The 15,000-nt window shown below is 32.5% G+C and overlaps 3 protein-coding genes across 11 annotated transcripts in view; 2 read left to right on the top strand and 1 right to left on the bottom strand.

The window, feature by feature from the left end:
- Positions 1–7,085, top strand: part of LOC126740896 (hexokinase type 2) — a 31,848-nt gene extending 24,763 nt beyond the window's left edge. For all 8 annotated transcript variants that reach the window (XM_050447074.1, XM_050447069.1, XM_050447068.1 and 5 more), the window contains exon 8: positions 6,203–7,085. In XM_050447074.1, the coding sequence (XP_050303031.1) occupies positions 6,203–6,301 (99 nt within the window). In that variant the 3' untranslated portion in view covers positions 6,302–7,085. The remainder of the gene's footprint in view (positions 1–6,202) is intronic.
- Positions 1–8,578, bottom strand: part of LOC126740897 (RING-box protein 2) — a 34,538-nt gene extending 25,960 nt beyond the window's left edge. The window contains exon 1 of the mRNA XM_050447078.1: positions 8,573–8,578. The gene's annotated coding sequence lies outside the window, so the exon portion shown is untranslated. The remainder of the gene's footprint in view (positions 1–8,572) is intronic.
- Positions 8,579–9,163: 585 nt separating this feature from the next.
- Positions 9,164–9,830, top strand: LOC126740898 (39S ribosomal protein L33, mitochondrial). 2 transcript variants are annotated; one of them, XM_050447080.1, is made up of 4 exons: positions 9,164–9,193; positions 9,373–9,467; positions 9,526–9,629; positions 9,693–9,830. In XM_050447080.1, exons 2-4 carry the CDS (start codon positions 9,427–9,429, stop codon positions 9,740–9,742), a joined length of 195 nt encoding a protein of 64 aa, XP_050303037.1. In that variant the 5' UTR covers positions 9,164–9,193; positions 9,373–9,426; the 3' UTR covers positions 9,743–9,830. The 2 variants fall into 2 exon arrangements, with proteins under 2 accessions (XP_050303037.1, XP_050303036.1); XM_050447079.1 differs by lacking the exon at positions 9,164–9,193 and having other exon boundaries at positions 9,208–9,467.
- Positions 9,831–15,000: the final 5,170 nt, after the last annotated feature.

Genomic DNA, 15,000 nt, shown 5'->3' with positions numbered 1-15,000 from the left:
TTTTTCCGATAGTACAGTTAGACTGCTTGACTTACGTATTGATCCATTGGTTGGATCAAAGGAGTGCCGTTAGGAGGTAAAAACATTACACAAATTTGTTTATCCTCGCTGGATAAATTTTCTGGATGTCCAGGTGCATTATCAAGGAGTAGCAGTGCTTTTTCAGGTAAACCCAAGTCATGCATTTTTTGGCGTACGGCGGGGACAAAGCACGTGTGAAACCATTCTATGAAAATTTCTCTTGTTACTCATGCTTTTTTTTGACCCATGTAAACTACAGGAATGTAATGGCTTTTAAATGAACGTGACCTCTTTGATTTACCAAGAACCAGTAATTTTAACTTGTGGCTACCTGAAGCATTTGAACAAGGCATAAATGTTATCCGTTCTTTAGTTTGTTTTCTGCCTGGAGCTGAATTTTCCTGGTTATAAACCAATGTTTTTTGAGGCAACATTTTCCAAAATTGCCCACTTTCATCAGCATTATAAAGTTGATGGGCATTTAAACTCCTTAATTTAATCATGAAGAGTTTGAAAGGATCTACTGCAGAGAGGTCACTGGAAAGTTTTTCCCCGGAAATAGAAAGCTGTCTAATTCCAAATATCTGCTTAAAATTTTGCAGCCACCCTGAGCTAGGTTTAAACGTATTATTATCATGCAGTTGCTGGTAAAAATACTTTGCCTTTTCACAAATAATTTCCCCAGACACTGTGTACCTGTAATTTAATTTTAAAAAAATCGTAAGTTTGAGAAACATTTATGCATTGATATTTTACCTCTAGACCTCTCCTGCAAGAACCAGGTGTAAACCGCCTTCTCTAAGTCAGGATTAGCACTTAACTTAAGACTCTTTCGATTTCCAGGGCCACTATCCTAGCTTGCAAAGTAGGCCAAAAGTTTTGTGCGGTTCTTCTTTATATCACAGATCGAAGATTTACCAACACCATACTTAGTAGCTAAATTTGACACATTGTCACCAGCGTCAATACTTTTTAAAGTTGTGACCTTATCACTCAACTTTAAACAAATGCGTTTTCTCTTTGACATATTTGCAGTGCATATACGTAATTGTGTTACACTCAGGAACATAGTCTTTTTATTAAACACTGTATGTACTAAAACCGTCTAGAACATGTACGTAACACGCCGCTTAACGTGTCGTGTACCCATCCGCTGATCTAATCCAACTAATGAACAAAACGACCAACGCAAACACCCGAGAAACTGACGAGTCGAGAGTCGAGACCTGCAAATTGACGCCACTGTTCGGTTAATCAAGAGGGTTCGGAGAATGACCAAAAATTTGTTGGTTCGGCTAATCGGATATTCGGATAAACGCGTGTTCCGATAGTCGAGGTTATACTGTATCAATAATTAATTAGTTAGTTAATTATTCCAGGCAATTGAGTGACAATTAAAGGCAAAATTTTATTTAAAATGCCTGAAATTTTGAAAAAAAAATTCCTGCAAGCATGCAGTGTCTGTACATTTTATTTAAATTTAATTCATTAATTTAGTCCAGGTAATTGAGTCACAATTTTAATTAAAGTGGTTTAATTAATTATACAGTTAATGCACGCAGTAAAGTGCATGAAATTTCGAAAAAATCGGCATTATTATTTAACTATCAATAATTAATTAGTTAGTTAATTACTCCAGGCAATCGAGGCACAAATTTAATTAAAGTAACTGAAATTTGAAAGAAAAATTCGTCTATTTTACTGCCTGGAATTATTATTTAAATGTCATTAATTAATTATTCCAGGCGATTGAGGCACTATTTTAATTAAAGTGTTTTTAATTTACTGCAAGTAAACTGCCGGTAATTATTACTTGAATTTCATTAATTAACGAAATAATTAAATATTCCAGGCAATATATAGGCAATTCATCATTTTAATTAAAGTGAAATTAATTAATTTGTAGGCAATTAAGATACAATTTTAATTAAAATGCCTGCAATTTTGAAAAACATTGACGAGTCAACTGCCTGTAATTATTATTTAAATGACATTAATTATTACAGGGAATTGAGTAACAATTTTAATTAAAGTGCATGAAATTTCGAAAAAATCGACAAGATAACTGCCTGTAATTACTATTTAAATATCAAGAATTAATTAGTCAGTTAATTATTCCAGGCAATTGAGTCACAATTAAAGGCAAAATTTTATTTAAAATGCCTGAAATTTTGAAAAAAAATTCCTGCAAGCAAGTGTCTGTACATTTTATTTTAATTTAATTAATTAGTTTAGTCCAGGTAATTGAGTCACAATTTTAATTAAAGTGGTTTAATTAATTATACATTTAATGCACCAATTAAAGTGCATGAAATTTCGAAAAAATCGGCGAGTCAACTGCCTGTAATTATTATTTAACTATCAGTAATTAATTAGTTAGTTAATTAAGGCACAAATTTAACTAAAGTAACTGAAATTTGAAAAAAAAAATTGTCTGTTCTACTGCCTGGAATTATTATTTAAATGTCATTAATTAATTATTCCAGGCGATTGAGGCACTATTTTAATTAAATTTGATTTACTGCAAGTAAACTGCCGGTAATTATTACTTGAATTTCATTAATTAACGAAATAATTAAATATTCCAGGGAATATATAGGCAATTCATAATTTGAATTAAAGTGAAATTAATTAATTTGTAGGCAATTAAGATACAATTTTAATTAAAATGCCTGCAATTTTGAAAAACGTTGACTAGTCAACTGCCATTAATTATTATTTAAATATCAATAATTAATTAGTTAGTTAATTATTCCAGGCAGTTGTTGCATAATTTTAATTAAAATGCTTGAAATTTTCAATTAAATTTGCTGCAAGTTTACTGCCTGGTATTATTATTATTTAAATATAATTAATTAATTTTTCCAGGCAGGGGAGGCATAATTTTAATTAAAGTTTTTGAGATTTTGAAAAAAATCTTCTACAAGTAAACTACCTGTAATTAATATTTAAATGTCATTAATTAATTATTCCAGGCGATTGAGGCACTATTTTAATTAAATTTGATTTACTGCAAGTAAACTGCCGGTAATTATTACTTGAATTTCATTAATTAAAGAAATAATTAAATATTCCAGGCAATATATAGGCAATTCATAATTTGAATTAAAGTGAAATTAATTAATTTGTAGGCAATTAAGATACAATTTTAATTAAAATGCCTGCAATTTTGAAAAACATTGACTAGTCAACTGCCTGTAATTACTATTTAAATATCAAGAATTAATTAGTCAGTTAATTATTCCAGACAGTTGTTGCATAATTTTAATTAAAACGCTTGAAATTTTAAATGTCATTAATTAGTTATTCCAGGCAATTGAGTCACAATTAAAGGCAAAATTTTATTTAAAATGCCTGAAATTTTGAAAAAAAAATTCCTGCAAGCATGCAGTGTTTGTACATTTTATTTAAATTTAATTCATTAATTTAGTCCAGGTAATTGAGTCACAATTTTAATTAAAGTGGTTTAATTAATTATACAGTTAATGCACGCAGTAAAGTGCATGAAATTTCGAAAAAATCGGCGAGTCAACTGCCTGTAATTATTATTTAACTATCAATAATTAATTAGTTAGTTAATTATTCCAGGCAATCGAGGCACAAATTTAATTAAAGTAACTGAAATTTGAAAGAAAAATTCGTCTATTTTACTGCCTGGAATTATTATTTAAATATAATTAAATAATATAAACTGTCTGTAATTAATATTTAAATGTCATTAATTAATTATTCCAGGCGATTGAGGCACTATTTTAATTAAAGTGTTTTTAATTTACTGCAAGTAAACTGCCGGTAATTATTACTTGAATTTCATTAATTAAAGAAATAATTAATCTAATCAACTAATGAACAAAACGACCAAAGCAAACACCCGAGAAACTGACGAGTCGAGACCTGCAAATTGACGCCACTGTTCGGTTAATCAAGAGGGTTCGGAGAATGACCAAAAATTTGTTGGTTCGCCTAATCGGATATTCGGATAAACGCGTGTTCCGATAGTCGAGGTTATACTGTATCAATAATTAATTAGTTAGTTAATTATTCCAGGCAATTGAGTCACAATTAAAGGCAAAATTTTATTTAAAATGCCTGAAATTTCGAAAAAAAATTCCTGCAAGCAAGTGTCTGCACATTTTATTTTAATTTAATTAATTAGTTTAGTCCAGGTAATTGAGTCACAATTTTAATTAAAGTGGCTTAATTAATTATACAGTTAAAGTGCATGAAATTTCGAAAAAATCGGCGAGTCAACTGCCTGTAATTATTATTTAACTATCAATAATTAATTAGTTACTTAATTATTCCAGGCAATCGAGGCACAAATTTAATTAAAGTAACTGAAATTTGAAAGAAAAATTCGTCTAATCTACTGCCTGGAATTATCATTTAAATGTAATTAATTAATTAATTAAATACTCCAATGGCTGCCAATTGGTCATATAACATGAGTCAGTTGATCCCATTCATTTGAGGCTTTAAATTTCAGTTTTTAGTTTAATTAAATAATATAAACTGTCTGTAATTAATATTTAAATGTCATTAATTAATTATTCCAGGCGATTGAGGCACTATTTTAATTAAATTTGCTTTACTGCAAGTAAACTGCCGGTAATTATTACTTGAATTTCATTAATTAAAGAAATAATTAAATATTCCAGGCAATATATAGGCAATTCATAATTTGAATTAAAGTAAAATTAATTAATTTGTAGGCACTTAAGATACAATTTTAATTAAAATGCCTGCAATTTTGAAAAACATTGACGAGTCAACTGCCTGTAATTACTATTTAAATATCAAGAATTAATTAGTCAGTTAATTATTCCAGGCAATTGAGTCACAATTAAAGGTAAAATTTTATTTAAAATACCTGAAATTTCGAAAAACATTGACGAATCAACTGCCTGTAATTATTATTTAAATATCAATAATTAATTAGTTAGTTAACTATTCCAGGCAGTTGATGCATACTTTTAATTAAAGTGTCTGAGATTTTGAGAAAAAATTCTGCTACATGTAAATTGCCTGTAATTGATATTTAAATGTCATTAATTAATTAATTACTCCAGACAATTGAGGCGCAAATTTAATTAAAGTAACTGAAATTTGAAAAAAAAATCGTCTATTCTACTGCCTGGAATTATCATTTAAATGTAATTAATTAAATACTCTCAAAGGCAGCCAATTGGTCAGTAAGTAAGCCAATAAGTCGGTTGATACCATTCATTTGAGGCTTAAAATTTCCCCCCCAAAAAAAGCACAATTCCCGACAGTTGGCAACACTGAATCCCATTTGAAATTGAAGGTTAAATTCCCTTTTTTTAAGTAAATCCTGCCTTAAAATGGAGATTTTGGTCAAAAATAGTTAATTTAAGCAAAATTCTGCCTTTGAAGCCTAACACTTCCTTATAAAAGAAAAATCTCGACAGTTGTCAACCCTGATTGCAAATGTTTCTTTGTTAAATCCTCTGCTAACATGATAATAAGAAACTCCCTAAATAAGTGACATGTAACTGAGGTCTTCTTGGTTCAAATTGAAATAAAAAAATCCCTGGCAGTTCCAAAAACATTTTTTCCCCAAATGTTCCTTTTGCAACAAAAAATTCCCTAAAAAAGACTTGGCAGTTGACAAGCTCAGGTTGTCACCAGAATGTTGTCTTTGAACCCTACATTTCACTAAATAAGAAAAAACGCTTGGCAGTTGGTAACTCTTTATTTTAAATGACATGTTTAATAAGAAAGTCCCTAAATCTGTGACATTGGAGAACTGAGATATGAGATTATTTTAGTAGCAACATATTGATATATAACTCTGTAAAGTGTCGTTGATTTAACCGATTCAGTTTAAAATTATTTTATCATTTTCTAAATAGATGTCAATACTATTTATAACGATTATTTAAGTTAAAAAATAGACATTAGAATACAATTTTTTTAACGGTTTGGTCAACTAATTTGTCATTTCTACACGATCTAGATTCATTCGTGTTAAATTCTATAATGCATTAATCCTTCAACAATATTTTTCAAAAAAATGCCTGGCAGTTGGCAATCCTGATTGTGACCAAAAAAAAAAATCCCTAGATCTGTGAACCTCGCCTTTTTGGTTTTTTGTCAAGTACAACTGAAATATGTATAAGAATTTTCAAATGTGTTTGAATTATTCATGTTTTTTCTTTAGTTTGACTTGATGTTGTCCGAAGATGGTTCCGGTAGAGGCGCGGCCTTAGTAGCAGCAGTAGCGGCACGTCAAAAGAAAAAGGCGCAACAAGCCACATGAATGTCCATAGTCGTAGCCAGAAATTCTTGTAAATACACCACTATTAATAAATACAAGGAGGAGGAGGAGGAGGTAGAAGAAGAATTACTAAGCCTGAGGTAGCCCGTTGCTATATTTATTTGTTTTTTTTTTTTTAAATCCTAACCTCCTTACGTTGTCCCCCTGTTGTTTGTTCCTAGAGTGATTTTTATAGTACCGTGAGATCTGACTTACTACTTACTTACTTTGGGCACCGCTGGTATGAATTTCCAAAAGTGATATGTGTATTTCTTTTTTTTGGAGCATTTTTGGAATTTTTTGCTATTTATGGAAAGTTCCAAAGGTGTTGTGAAAGTCTATTATTTCCTTAGGTTGTTGTTAAAAAAAATGTACTATAAATTTAAAAAAAAATATGATGATATACTTAATTTTTGCTACATAGTTTAAGTAGTAAAATTGGAAATATTTTATTTTATAATGATTGTTACTTAGTGGCATTGCCTTCCGGTTTTTTTTTATATATATACATATATTTTAAATACTCCCTCACACTTTATTTGGACAATATATATATATATTTTATTATTTATTTTTTATTTATGTAGACGAAATAAACAATCGCGCGACTGCCTGTACAGCTAAAGGTGTTTTTTTTTTGTATGTAGTTTTATTTTTAAATATACGCAAAAATGTGAAATAGTTACTTAATATTACATTATACAGCTCTTATAAATTAGAAGAGGCAATGGTTTTTTATATATATTAAAAAAAAAGTAAATATTGAATAAAAATGTTTATTATTAAATTTAATAGTGTTTCATTTAGCGCCTATTTTACTGCAAGTAGGGTCCATTACCAAGTTTATATTTAAAGTGGTTTAATGGAAATCGGATTAACATAATTCGCATGTATAAACACCCGTAAACCGCTTTAAACTATCGTGTCAACACTCAACCGATTTAACTCCCAGTGCTACCAACACAAATGTGGAAATGCTTAATAAACAGATATTTTAGAGTTAGATGTTCATTTTTTGCCAAATCATTTTGTTACCACTTGTTAAGCTAGTCAACTATTTAAGTAATAAACTAACTAGTCAGCTCAACCAATTTTTTGTTTTTAATGCCTAGATTGGCAATGGTAAACCGCTGTTTCATGGCATCTCTTTCTTAATCCTCTTTGGTTGGTAGCACTGGGAGTTAAATCAATTGACTGATGACAGGTGCTTACACGGTAGTTTAAACCAATTTAAGTTAAGACGGTCTATGATCGTCAAGGCGGTTTATGTGTGTTTATACATGCGAATTATCTTAAGCGGATTTCGACTAAACCACTTTAAGGTGGTCGTATAAACTTGGTAATTGTTGTCAGAGAGTATATCACAGTGGGGACGTGAAGTCAAAATTATTTTGTTTGCACGTCAGCTGGAAATCAAAGAGAGGTAGCAAATGGCTGACGTAAAGAAATCTTGATTTATCATGTAGCAACCATATTAAGGTTTTTTAAAAATCTTCATAGTAAAAACCGTTATTCGAACCAGATAGTGTAATTGATTGACTATACCCTCTTAATGTTGTCTCCTTGTGGCTAAATTACGATAAAACTGCAGGGGTGACGAGAAGCCAAAATTACATATAAATGATTTGCTCTGCACGTCAGCTGGAAATTAAACAGTGCTAGCAAATAACTGACATAAAATAAAAAGCTTTTGATTATTTATGATTGAAAGGATCTTACTGCATAACAACATTTTTACATAGTAAAAAGCCTTTACTCAAGCCAGATAGAGTAATGATAAGCAAGATAAAGAGTACTGGAACGTTGACGTGTAAATAAAAACATGTGAGCCTCGTTGTTGTTTTATTTTAATGTTGTCAAACTCACAGGAATGACGTGAAGTCAAAATTACATATTAATTATTTGGTCTGCACGTCAGCTAGAAAACAAAGAGATAGCCAATGGCTGACAGAAAAGAAAAAACTTATTGGGAAATATCATATAGCAACCATAAAAAATCCTACTAAGTAGCGATGTTTTTAAATGTGGTTGCTTAATAGTAAAAACCTTTGCTCAAACTAGTAATTAATGATTTAAAAGAGAAAAAAGTGGCTGACGTGTAACTAAAAACATAAGAACCGATCGTTTAATAGTAAAAAAACCTGTCCTCAAATCAGATCGTGTAGTTGTTTCATAATTGTTAAGATAAAGAATGTAAGCCGGTCTATATATAAATACATTGACCAATAGTGACTCAATAGTTATCGAGTTATATCCTAATAACCTCTCGTTGTTGCGAAATTTCGTTAAAATTATAGGGTTGACGTGAAGTCTAAATTATACGTAAATAATTTTGTTTGCACGTCAGCTGAAAATCAAGGAAAATTCGTAAATGGCTGACGTAAAGGAAGGAAACTTATGGGCATTTATCTTTTAAAAACTATAGAAAGAAACTTACTACGTAACAACTTTGTTAAATATATCGTAAGAAAGTTTCCTAATTTGGTTAAAATTCACAGGGGTGACGTGAAGTCAAAATTATATGTAAATTATTTTGTCTACACGTCAGCTAGAAGTCAAACAGAACTAGCGAATGGCTGACGTAAAGAAATCTTGATTTATCATGTGGCAACCATATAAAGGATCTTACTACGTAGCAACGCTTCTGAATGTGGTTGCTTTATACTAAAGACCTTTTCTTAAAGCAGATACTGTAATTAATTAATAATTGTAAAGAATGGACCGAAGCAGCCGTGTAAATAAAAACGTAAGAACCCTAAACCCATCGGTAACGTAATGGATAATGAGTATATCCCCTTAAAGTTGTCTGCCTGTTGCCTAATTTTGTTAAAAACACAGAGATGACGTGAAGTCAAAATTATAAATAAATTGTGACATGTGACGTTTATATTTAAGGTTATGTAATTAATTTATTCATAAAAACAGGCTATTTATTTCTTACAACACTTGAATACAACAAAATGTCTAATATGATCCTCTTTTTATGAAATAATTCATTATTTTTTCCTAATTTTGTTAACGTTACCATATTATTTCAAACAGCTGTACCTTGACAAGTGACGTTTAATTTTTAGGTTATATACTAAAGAATTCATCACATCGGACATTGGAAAGACCCATAGAAAAAGATGTTTCTCACAAGAACTTTACTAAAAAAAGTCAAAGCCAAGTAAAAAATAACTTACTAAACTCAAATACATCCAAAAATAATTAATTTCCAATTTCAGGGACATCATGGTACGCATGGAAAGCCTGGTATCCGGACACACTTTCAACAAAATAAGACCCAGACTCGCCGATAAACTTGAAGTGATCAGATTCGACCCTAGGAGTGAGTACTACTTTGGATAGTCAACATTCACAAATTAATGTAACTTAATTTTTTTTTTTTTAGTTCAAAAAGAGTGTGTATATCGAGAAAAGAAGAAGGTTAGAAGTATGTAGCGTATACATCCAATTAGTCTGTAGGATTAGGAACATTTGTTAAGATTGTGTAAATAGAGAGTAATAAATGAGTATTTTAAGAGTCAAATGCATTCAGTATATTCAAATTCAAAAGTGCTTTAGTAGACAAAATTGAAAAAAAAAGATTAGTATATAAGTGAACGGAAACCATTAAACACATAAAAATGAAACATTGTGTTAGTACAGATCTTGGAAGCGGTAAGGGCAAAAGGTGATTTTGCCATGTGTGTGTTAAGTGACAGGACCTGTGAGTGCAAAACATTCTTTAAGAATAACCAGTTTTCTTTTGGATTGTAAAAACTATATTCAAAGGTTCGTTGTAAACAATAACATGCAAGCTATAACTATTACATTTAGAATACCTATATAAAGACTGCTTACCCAAAATTGCGATATGTCACTCACAATCCTTATTGGAAGGACTTGCACTACCTTCTGCTTTACATAGTTCATGAAATAAACTATTTAGAAGATAAGGTGGTAATGTTGTAATTGGTGTACTTGTGAAAGTCCTATTTGGGCAATATTGTGGGATATTGGTACCATGAAGTAAGTCTCCCTTGTTTTTCAACAGAGCCATTTCATCCGAGTATGAGTTGTTCTCAAATTCAAGCAAATGAATGGTAGAAACCATTTGTCGGGTCAACTCATTTATAATAATAATAATAATAATTTCTATATTGCTTTCAAGATCTAATTAAAATAGACAATAGCAACATCACAAAACAAACAAAATTAAAATTTGATAACATCTACACAGTACATACTGCTAATAAAAATAGTAAGAACAAAAAGATAATGTTGGACATAATATTGGGTGCATTACCTTACCACTTATATCTCAAGTATGATACATTATGAAGATAAATAAATTAGTAAACAAACCCTTAATATTAATCATAATACACATTTAAAATTGTAAATCGAAACTATAGATACACTTGCCGAACAGATACCTTGCAGTGTCTTTCCTAAACTTCATGATATTTTTCTCTCGCCTTATGGCGAGAGGTAATCTATTATATGTTTTAATAGCAGCAAAGGCAGGAGATCTTTGAAAAAAGGCAGAGTGATGAGTTGGGACACTCAGTTCAGCTCTCCCCTTTGTCACAATAGACATACCCTCAGCATAATGATCTTCATTAGTTTAAAAAAGATGCAGGTGTTTCTTTGCAAAAATAGCTAACATAAGAATGTACAGAGCTGGAACAGCGAGTAGACCAAGCTTAGTAAAATAAGTCCTACAAGACGTTTGTGGTGTGAGTCTGAGCATGCATCTTATGATGCGTTTTTGTGCTATAAAGACTGACACGGCGTCAGTTGAAGATTCCCAAAACATCACACTATAAGTGATTAGAGATTGGACCGATGCATAGTAAAGTTCCTTCAGATAATTTAGAGAAAGCTCTTCTCGTAGACGCCTTATTAACGCGCAGAAACTATTTAGTTTTTTGCCAAGAGTGTCTATGTGTGGGACCCATGTGAGACAGGGGTCAATTTGTATACCAAGGAATTTTCAGGAAGCTACCTCTCGTAGAGACTTTTTTTAAAACTTTACAAGTAGGGAATTTTGAGGTAAAGTTTTGGAGAATGTCAGTAGCCCGGTTTTATCAGCATTTAGCTTCAGAGTATGATTGTCACACCACTCCTGCATCCTCTCTACCACCTGAGAAGCTCTGACAGATAGTTCTTCAATCAGATGTTCTGACAAGATTATGGAAGTGTCATCAGCATATTGGTTGATAAAACACCCTGGAAAACACTCACTGAGACCATTTACATACAATATGAATAGTACTAGGCCTTGAATTGAACCCTGAGGCACTCCCTGTACCACCAAGGATGACGCTGAGTAAACATATGTACCATTACCAGAGCCAAGGCAAACTGTTTGTTTAACTCAGCCATATTGTTGTTATTTATTTTATCAGACTTTAAGACACTAACTGAGATAATTGGAAGGTACTTTTGGTGCATTATGGTTATAATTAGGAACTTAAGAAATATTGGAGAGGGCCAACTAGGTGAGTCAAAAGTAAGTGCCGAGCTGTTGATTTTGATGCTGCATCAACGATAATCACAAAAACTTAAAGGAGTAATTTAAAGCAACTAGAATATTATTTTAGAATCATCACTTAAAGTTGCTTTTTAAGTAATCCTCAAAAGAATAAAAGGCACCATTTACCTGATTCTAGAGAGCCTGTGATAATATTTCTGGTAGATATATGTCTGGTTTTGTAATGGTGTATACCTGAATAAGTTCTGAGGTGTAGTTACAGAAAGAATGATTGATATATTTCTTAATTTTAATCCTAACACAAGAGTTTTCACTCAACAATCCTAACTCAAGAGTTATTATCCTATCAGACCATAAGGGTACAGAATTTATAAATTTCCCTTGAAAATATCAGGTCAAGAAATGATGATTATATATCAAGAATAGTCATTCAAAATAGAATAGTTGGGACTATCGATAGTGCATCATTCTTAGATCACTATTTTCTATTATTTTAAAAATTAGGGTTAACGACGGCATATTATATCATGAGATATTATACAGTGCATCATAAATGTTATGTCTAAATTAGAAAAAAAAACGCTCGGACATTTTTGTACGTGAACTTTGTATATACATTTAAATGTATACATACATATACATTTTAGGTCTGATGTTATTAGGACTCCTAGATCATTTTGTTCGTTCACTGATTTTAAGGCACATCCATCCAGAAAATATTCATTATCAGAATTATCTGGACCGATCCTCAACACTGTGCATTTGGATGTGTTTAGTTTCATACCCCATTGCCTTCACCACATCTCAACATTTTGCAGGTCTGCCTGGAGCAGCGCTGCGCTGGTTAGAGGATTAGCATATATTTTGCAGTCATCTGCAAACAGACTTGCGTCCATCTTTATAAGTCCAACTAGATCAAACAAATATGATGTAAAAAGCACTGGGCCAACTACCGATCCCTGGATCGGTAGTTGATACGCCGCTGCTCACTCGATGTGGACTGGACAGCTCCCCATTGACCTTTATACCTTGATCAGATCAAGCAGCTTTCCTTTGACTCCAAAATGCCCCAGCTTTGCCATTAAGAGCTTGTGCGGGACTTTATCAAATGCCTTTTCATAGTCAAGATATATTATGTCTGTTGGCTGGCCATTGTCGTGATTTTTTGTCCAGTCATTCAAACACTAAAAGGTTTGTTGTTGTTGTTGAACGTTTAGGCAAAAATCCATGCTGAGAGGCAGGTATCAAACTATTCTCCAGAAAGAATGCTATGAGCTCCTTAACTATTACTTTCTCCATATATTTCAGTGGGTTGCATGTGAGGCTGATAGGTCTGTAGTTTTCCGGTTTGTTCCGGTCTCCCTTCTTGAACAGTGGTGTCACAATTGAATGTTTCCATTCTTCTGGTATCTTTCCTTGTTCTAAGCATTCCTGCATTGCCCCCGAAAGCAAGGGACTGAGGGAATTTCTGCAATTTTGAAAGAAAACTGTTGGGATTTTATCTGGTCCTGGGCTTGAGTCCCTTTCCATATTTTCAAGCGCTTCTTCGACTTTCTCTTTTGTAAAATGAATAGTTACAATTGAGGGTTGCACCCTGCTGTGATTAGGCAATAACGGAATTGGATATGACTCCTTCGTGAATGCTGTATCAAACTTTCCGCCATGGATTTGCTGTCTAGAAACTGCTGGGTTGCTGTATCTTTTAGGGTTATGGTTGAGATTTTCGAGTTTAAGTTGCGATTCACATATTTAAATAGTTTCTTTGGCGAGGCCGAGTTTGCAAGACCATTTTCATATTTCTTTCTGGCGTCGACCGACTTTTGTTTGGTAATATTATTTTGGCACATATAGGCTTGATATTTGTCCTGAGTTTTGTTTGTTATATACTTTTCCCATAGTTTCCGTTTTTTGTTAATTTCTTTGAAAATATTTTCATTTATCCATGGTTCGATAGCACCATTCACAACGTTTTGAAAGTTTTCGAAGATCGATTTGTTCGTATGCGCTGGTTGTAGTTGAATGAAGTGGTTGATTTCTTCATAGTTTGCAGTGTAAAAGTTCCTTCTTACAATTGTTTGTGTTTGTTTGGGTGGAATTTTTAGTTGTGTTTTTGCTTTTATTACGACATGGTCGCTGCGGCCAATGGGCGGTTCTGAGCAAAGATCAAAGATGCTTTTAGGATCGTTGGTTATGAAGAGGTCCAAAAGGGAACTTTGGTCTTTTCTGTATCTTGTTGGGAAATCAATCAACTGCTGGGCTCCTATTTCTTGATACATGTTCATAAAATCCTGCGTCTTTTTGTCTGGTGGTGCAATTGAGAGACTTTTCCAGTTAATGTTGGGGTAGTTGAAGTCTCCCACAACAATTGTTGATTGACATTTTGATGATGTGAATGCCTTTTTTATAGTATGTATCATGTGGGTATTGACCTCTTCGCTAGTAGTTGTTCCCGGTCTGTATAAACAAGCAACAGACAAATTCACTTCACATATCTGGACATCCAGCCATACTGCATCAATTGGCGTTTGGAATTTGTGACTATCCGAGAAAATGCAATTTATTTTAAAGCCATTAATTTTTTCCTTGGCCAGAATACATACATCTCCCCCTTTTTTATTTTGACGGTCTCCGCGGTATGTATTATATCCATCTATGCTAATCACTTATGCCGCCCTGCAGCCATGTTTCGGTCAGCATAATAAAAGTGGGATTCGCTGTTGCAACTCTTGCTTTCCATTCGTCTATCTTGTTTACCACCGAGTTCAAATTACTATACCAAAACGAAACATCAACTACCCCAGAGCAATTTAGTTTTTTTCGGTCTTTTCGATAATTGTAGGTATACCATTTAAGTACTTTATGATTAAATTGGTCCTTCCTTCGGCCTCTAAGTCGGCCAGAACCCCCTTCAAGAACGTTCTCTGGGCCTCTGTTTGATCGTTTTTCATGTAAATGCCTGGATGTTTCTCCTCAAGTAACTTCCTACTCTTTAGGGCCTTCAGAGATTCTTCTTTTGTTGGCAGGATCACTCTAAGGGGTCTTCGTTTATCCGCAGCTTCTCTTGCCAGCCTAAATATTTTGGTCTCTTCTGGCAGAGCGAGATTCATCCCCAAAAAAAGACCTTTTGTAGGTCATCTTTTGCTTTTTCTTGAGTGCTATCCTTGTTCGACTCTTTAACACTAAATATTAGGACGTTGGTCGCTCTTCGTTCTCTTTGCTT

This window comes from Anthonomus grandis, chromosome 10 (assembly GCF_022605725.1).
Source record: "Anthonomus grandis grandis chromosome 10, icAntGran1.3, whole genome shotgun sequence".
NCBI classification, from domain to species: Eukaryota; Metazoa; Arthropoda; class Insecta; order Coleoptera; family Curculionidae; genus Anthonomus; species Anthonomus grandis.
The sequence above is the reverse complement of the archived record's forward strand: the minus strand, read 5'-3'. Positions and strand labels throughout refer to the sequence as shown.

Excerpts from the sequence above, each read along its gene's own strand:
- LOC126740898 (XM_050447080.1), top strand. The coding sequence starts at position 9,427 with ATGTTTCTCACAAGAACTTTACTAAAAAAAGTCAAAGCCAA. Across the intron at positions 9,468-9,525 it reads CTAAAAAAAGTCAAAGCCAA|GGACATCATGGTACGCATGG; the intron begins GTAAAAAATAAC and ends TTCCAATTTCAG. Across the intron at positions 9,630-9,692 it reads GATCAGATTCGACCCTAGGA|TTCAAAAAGAGTGTGTATAT; the intron begins GTGAGTACTACT and ends TTTTTTTTTTAG.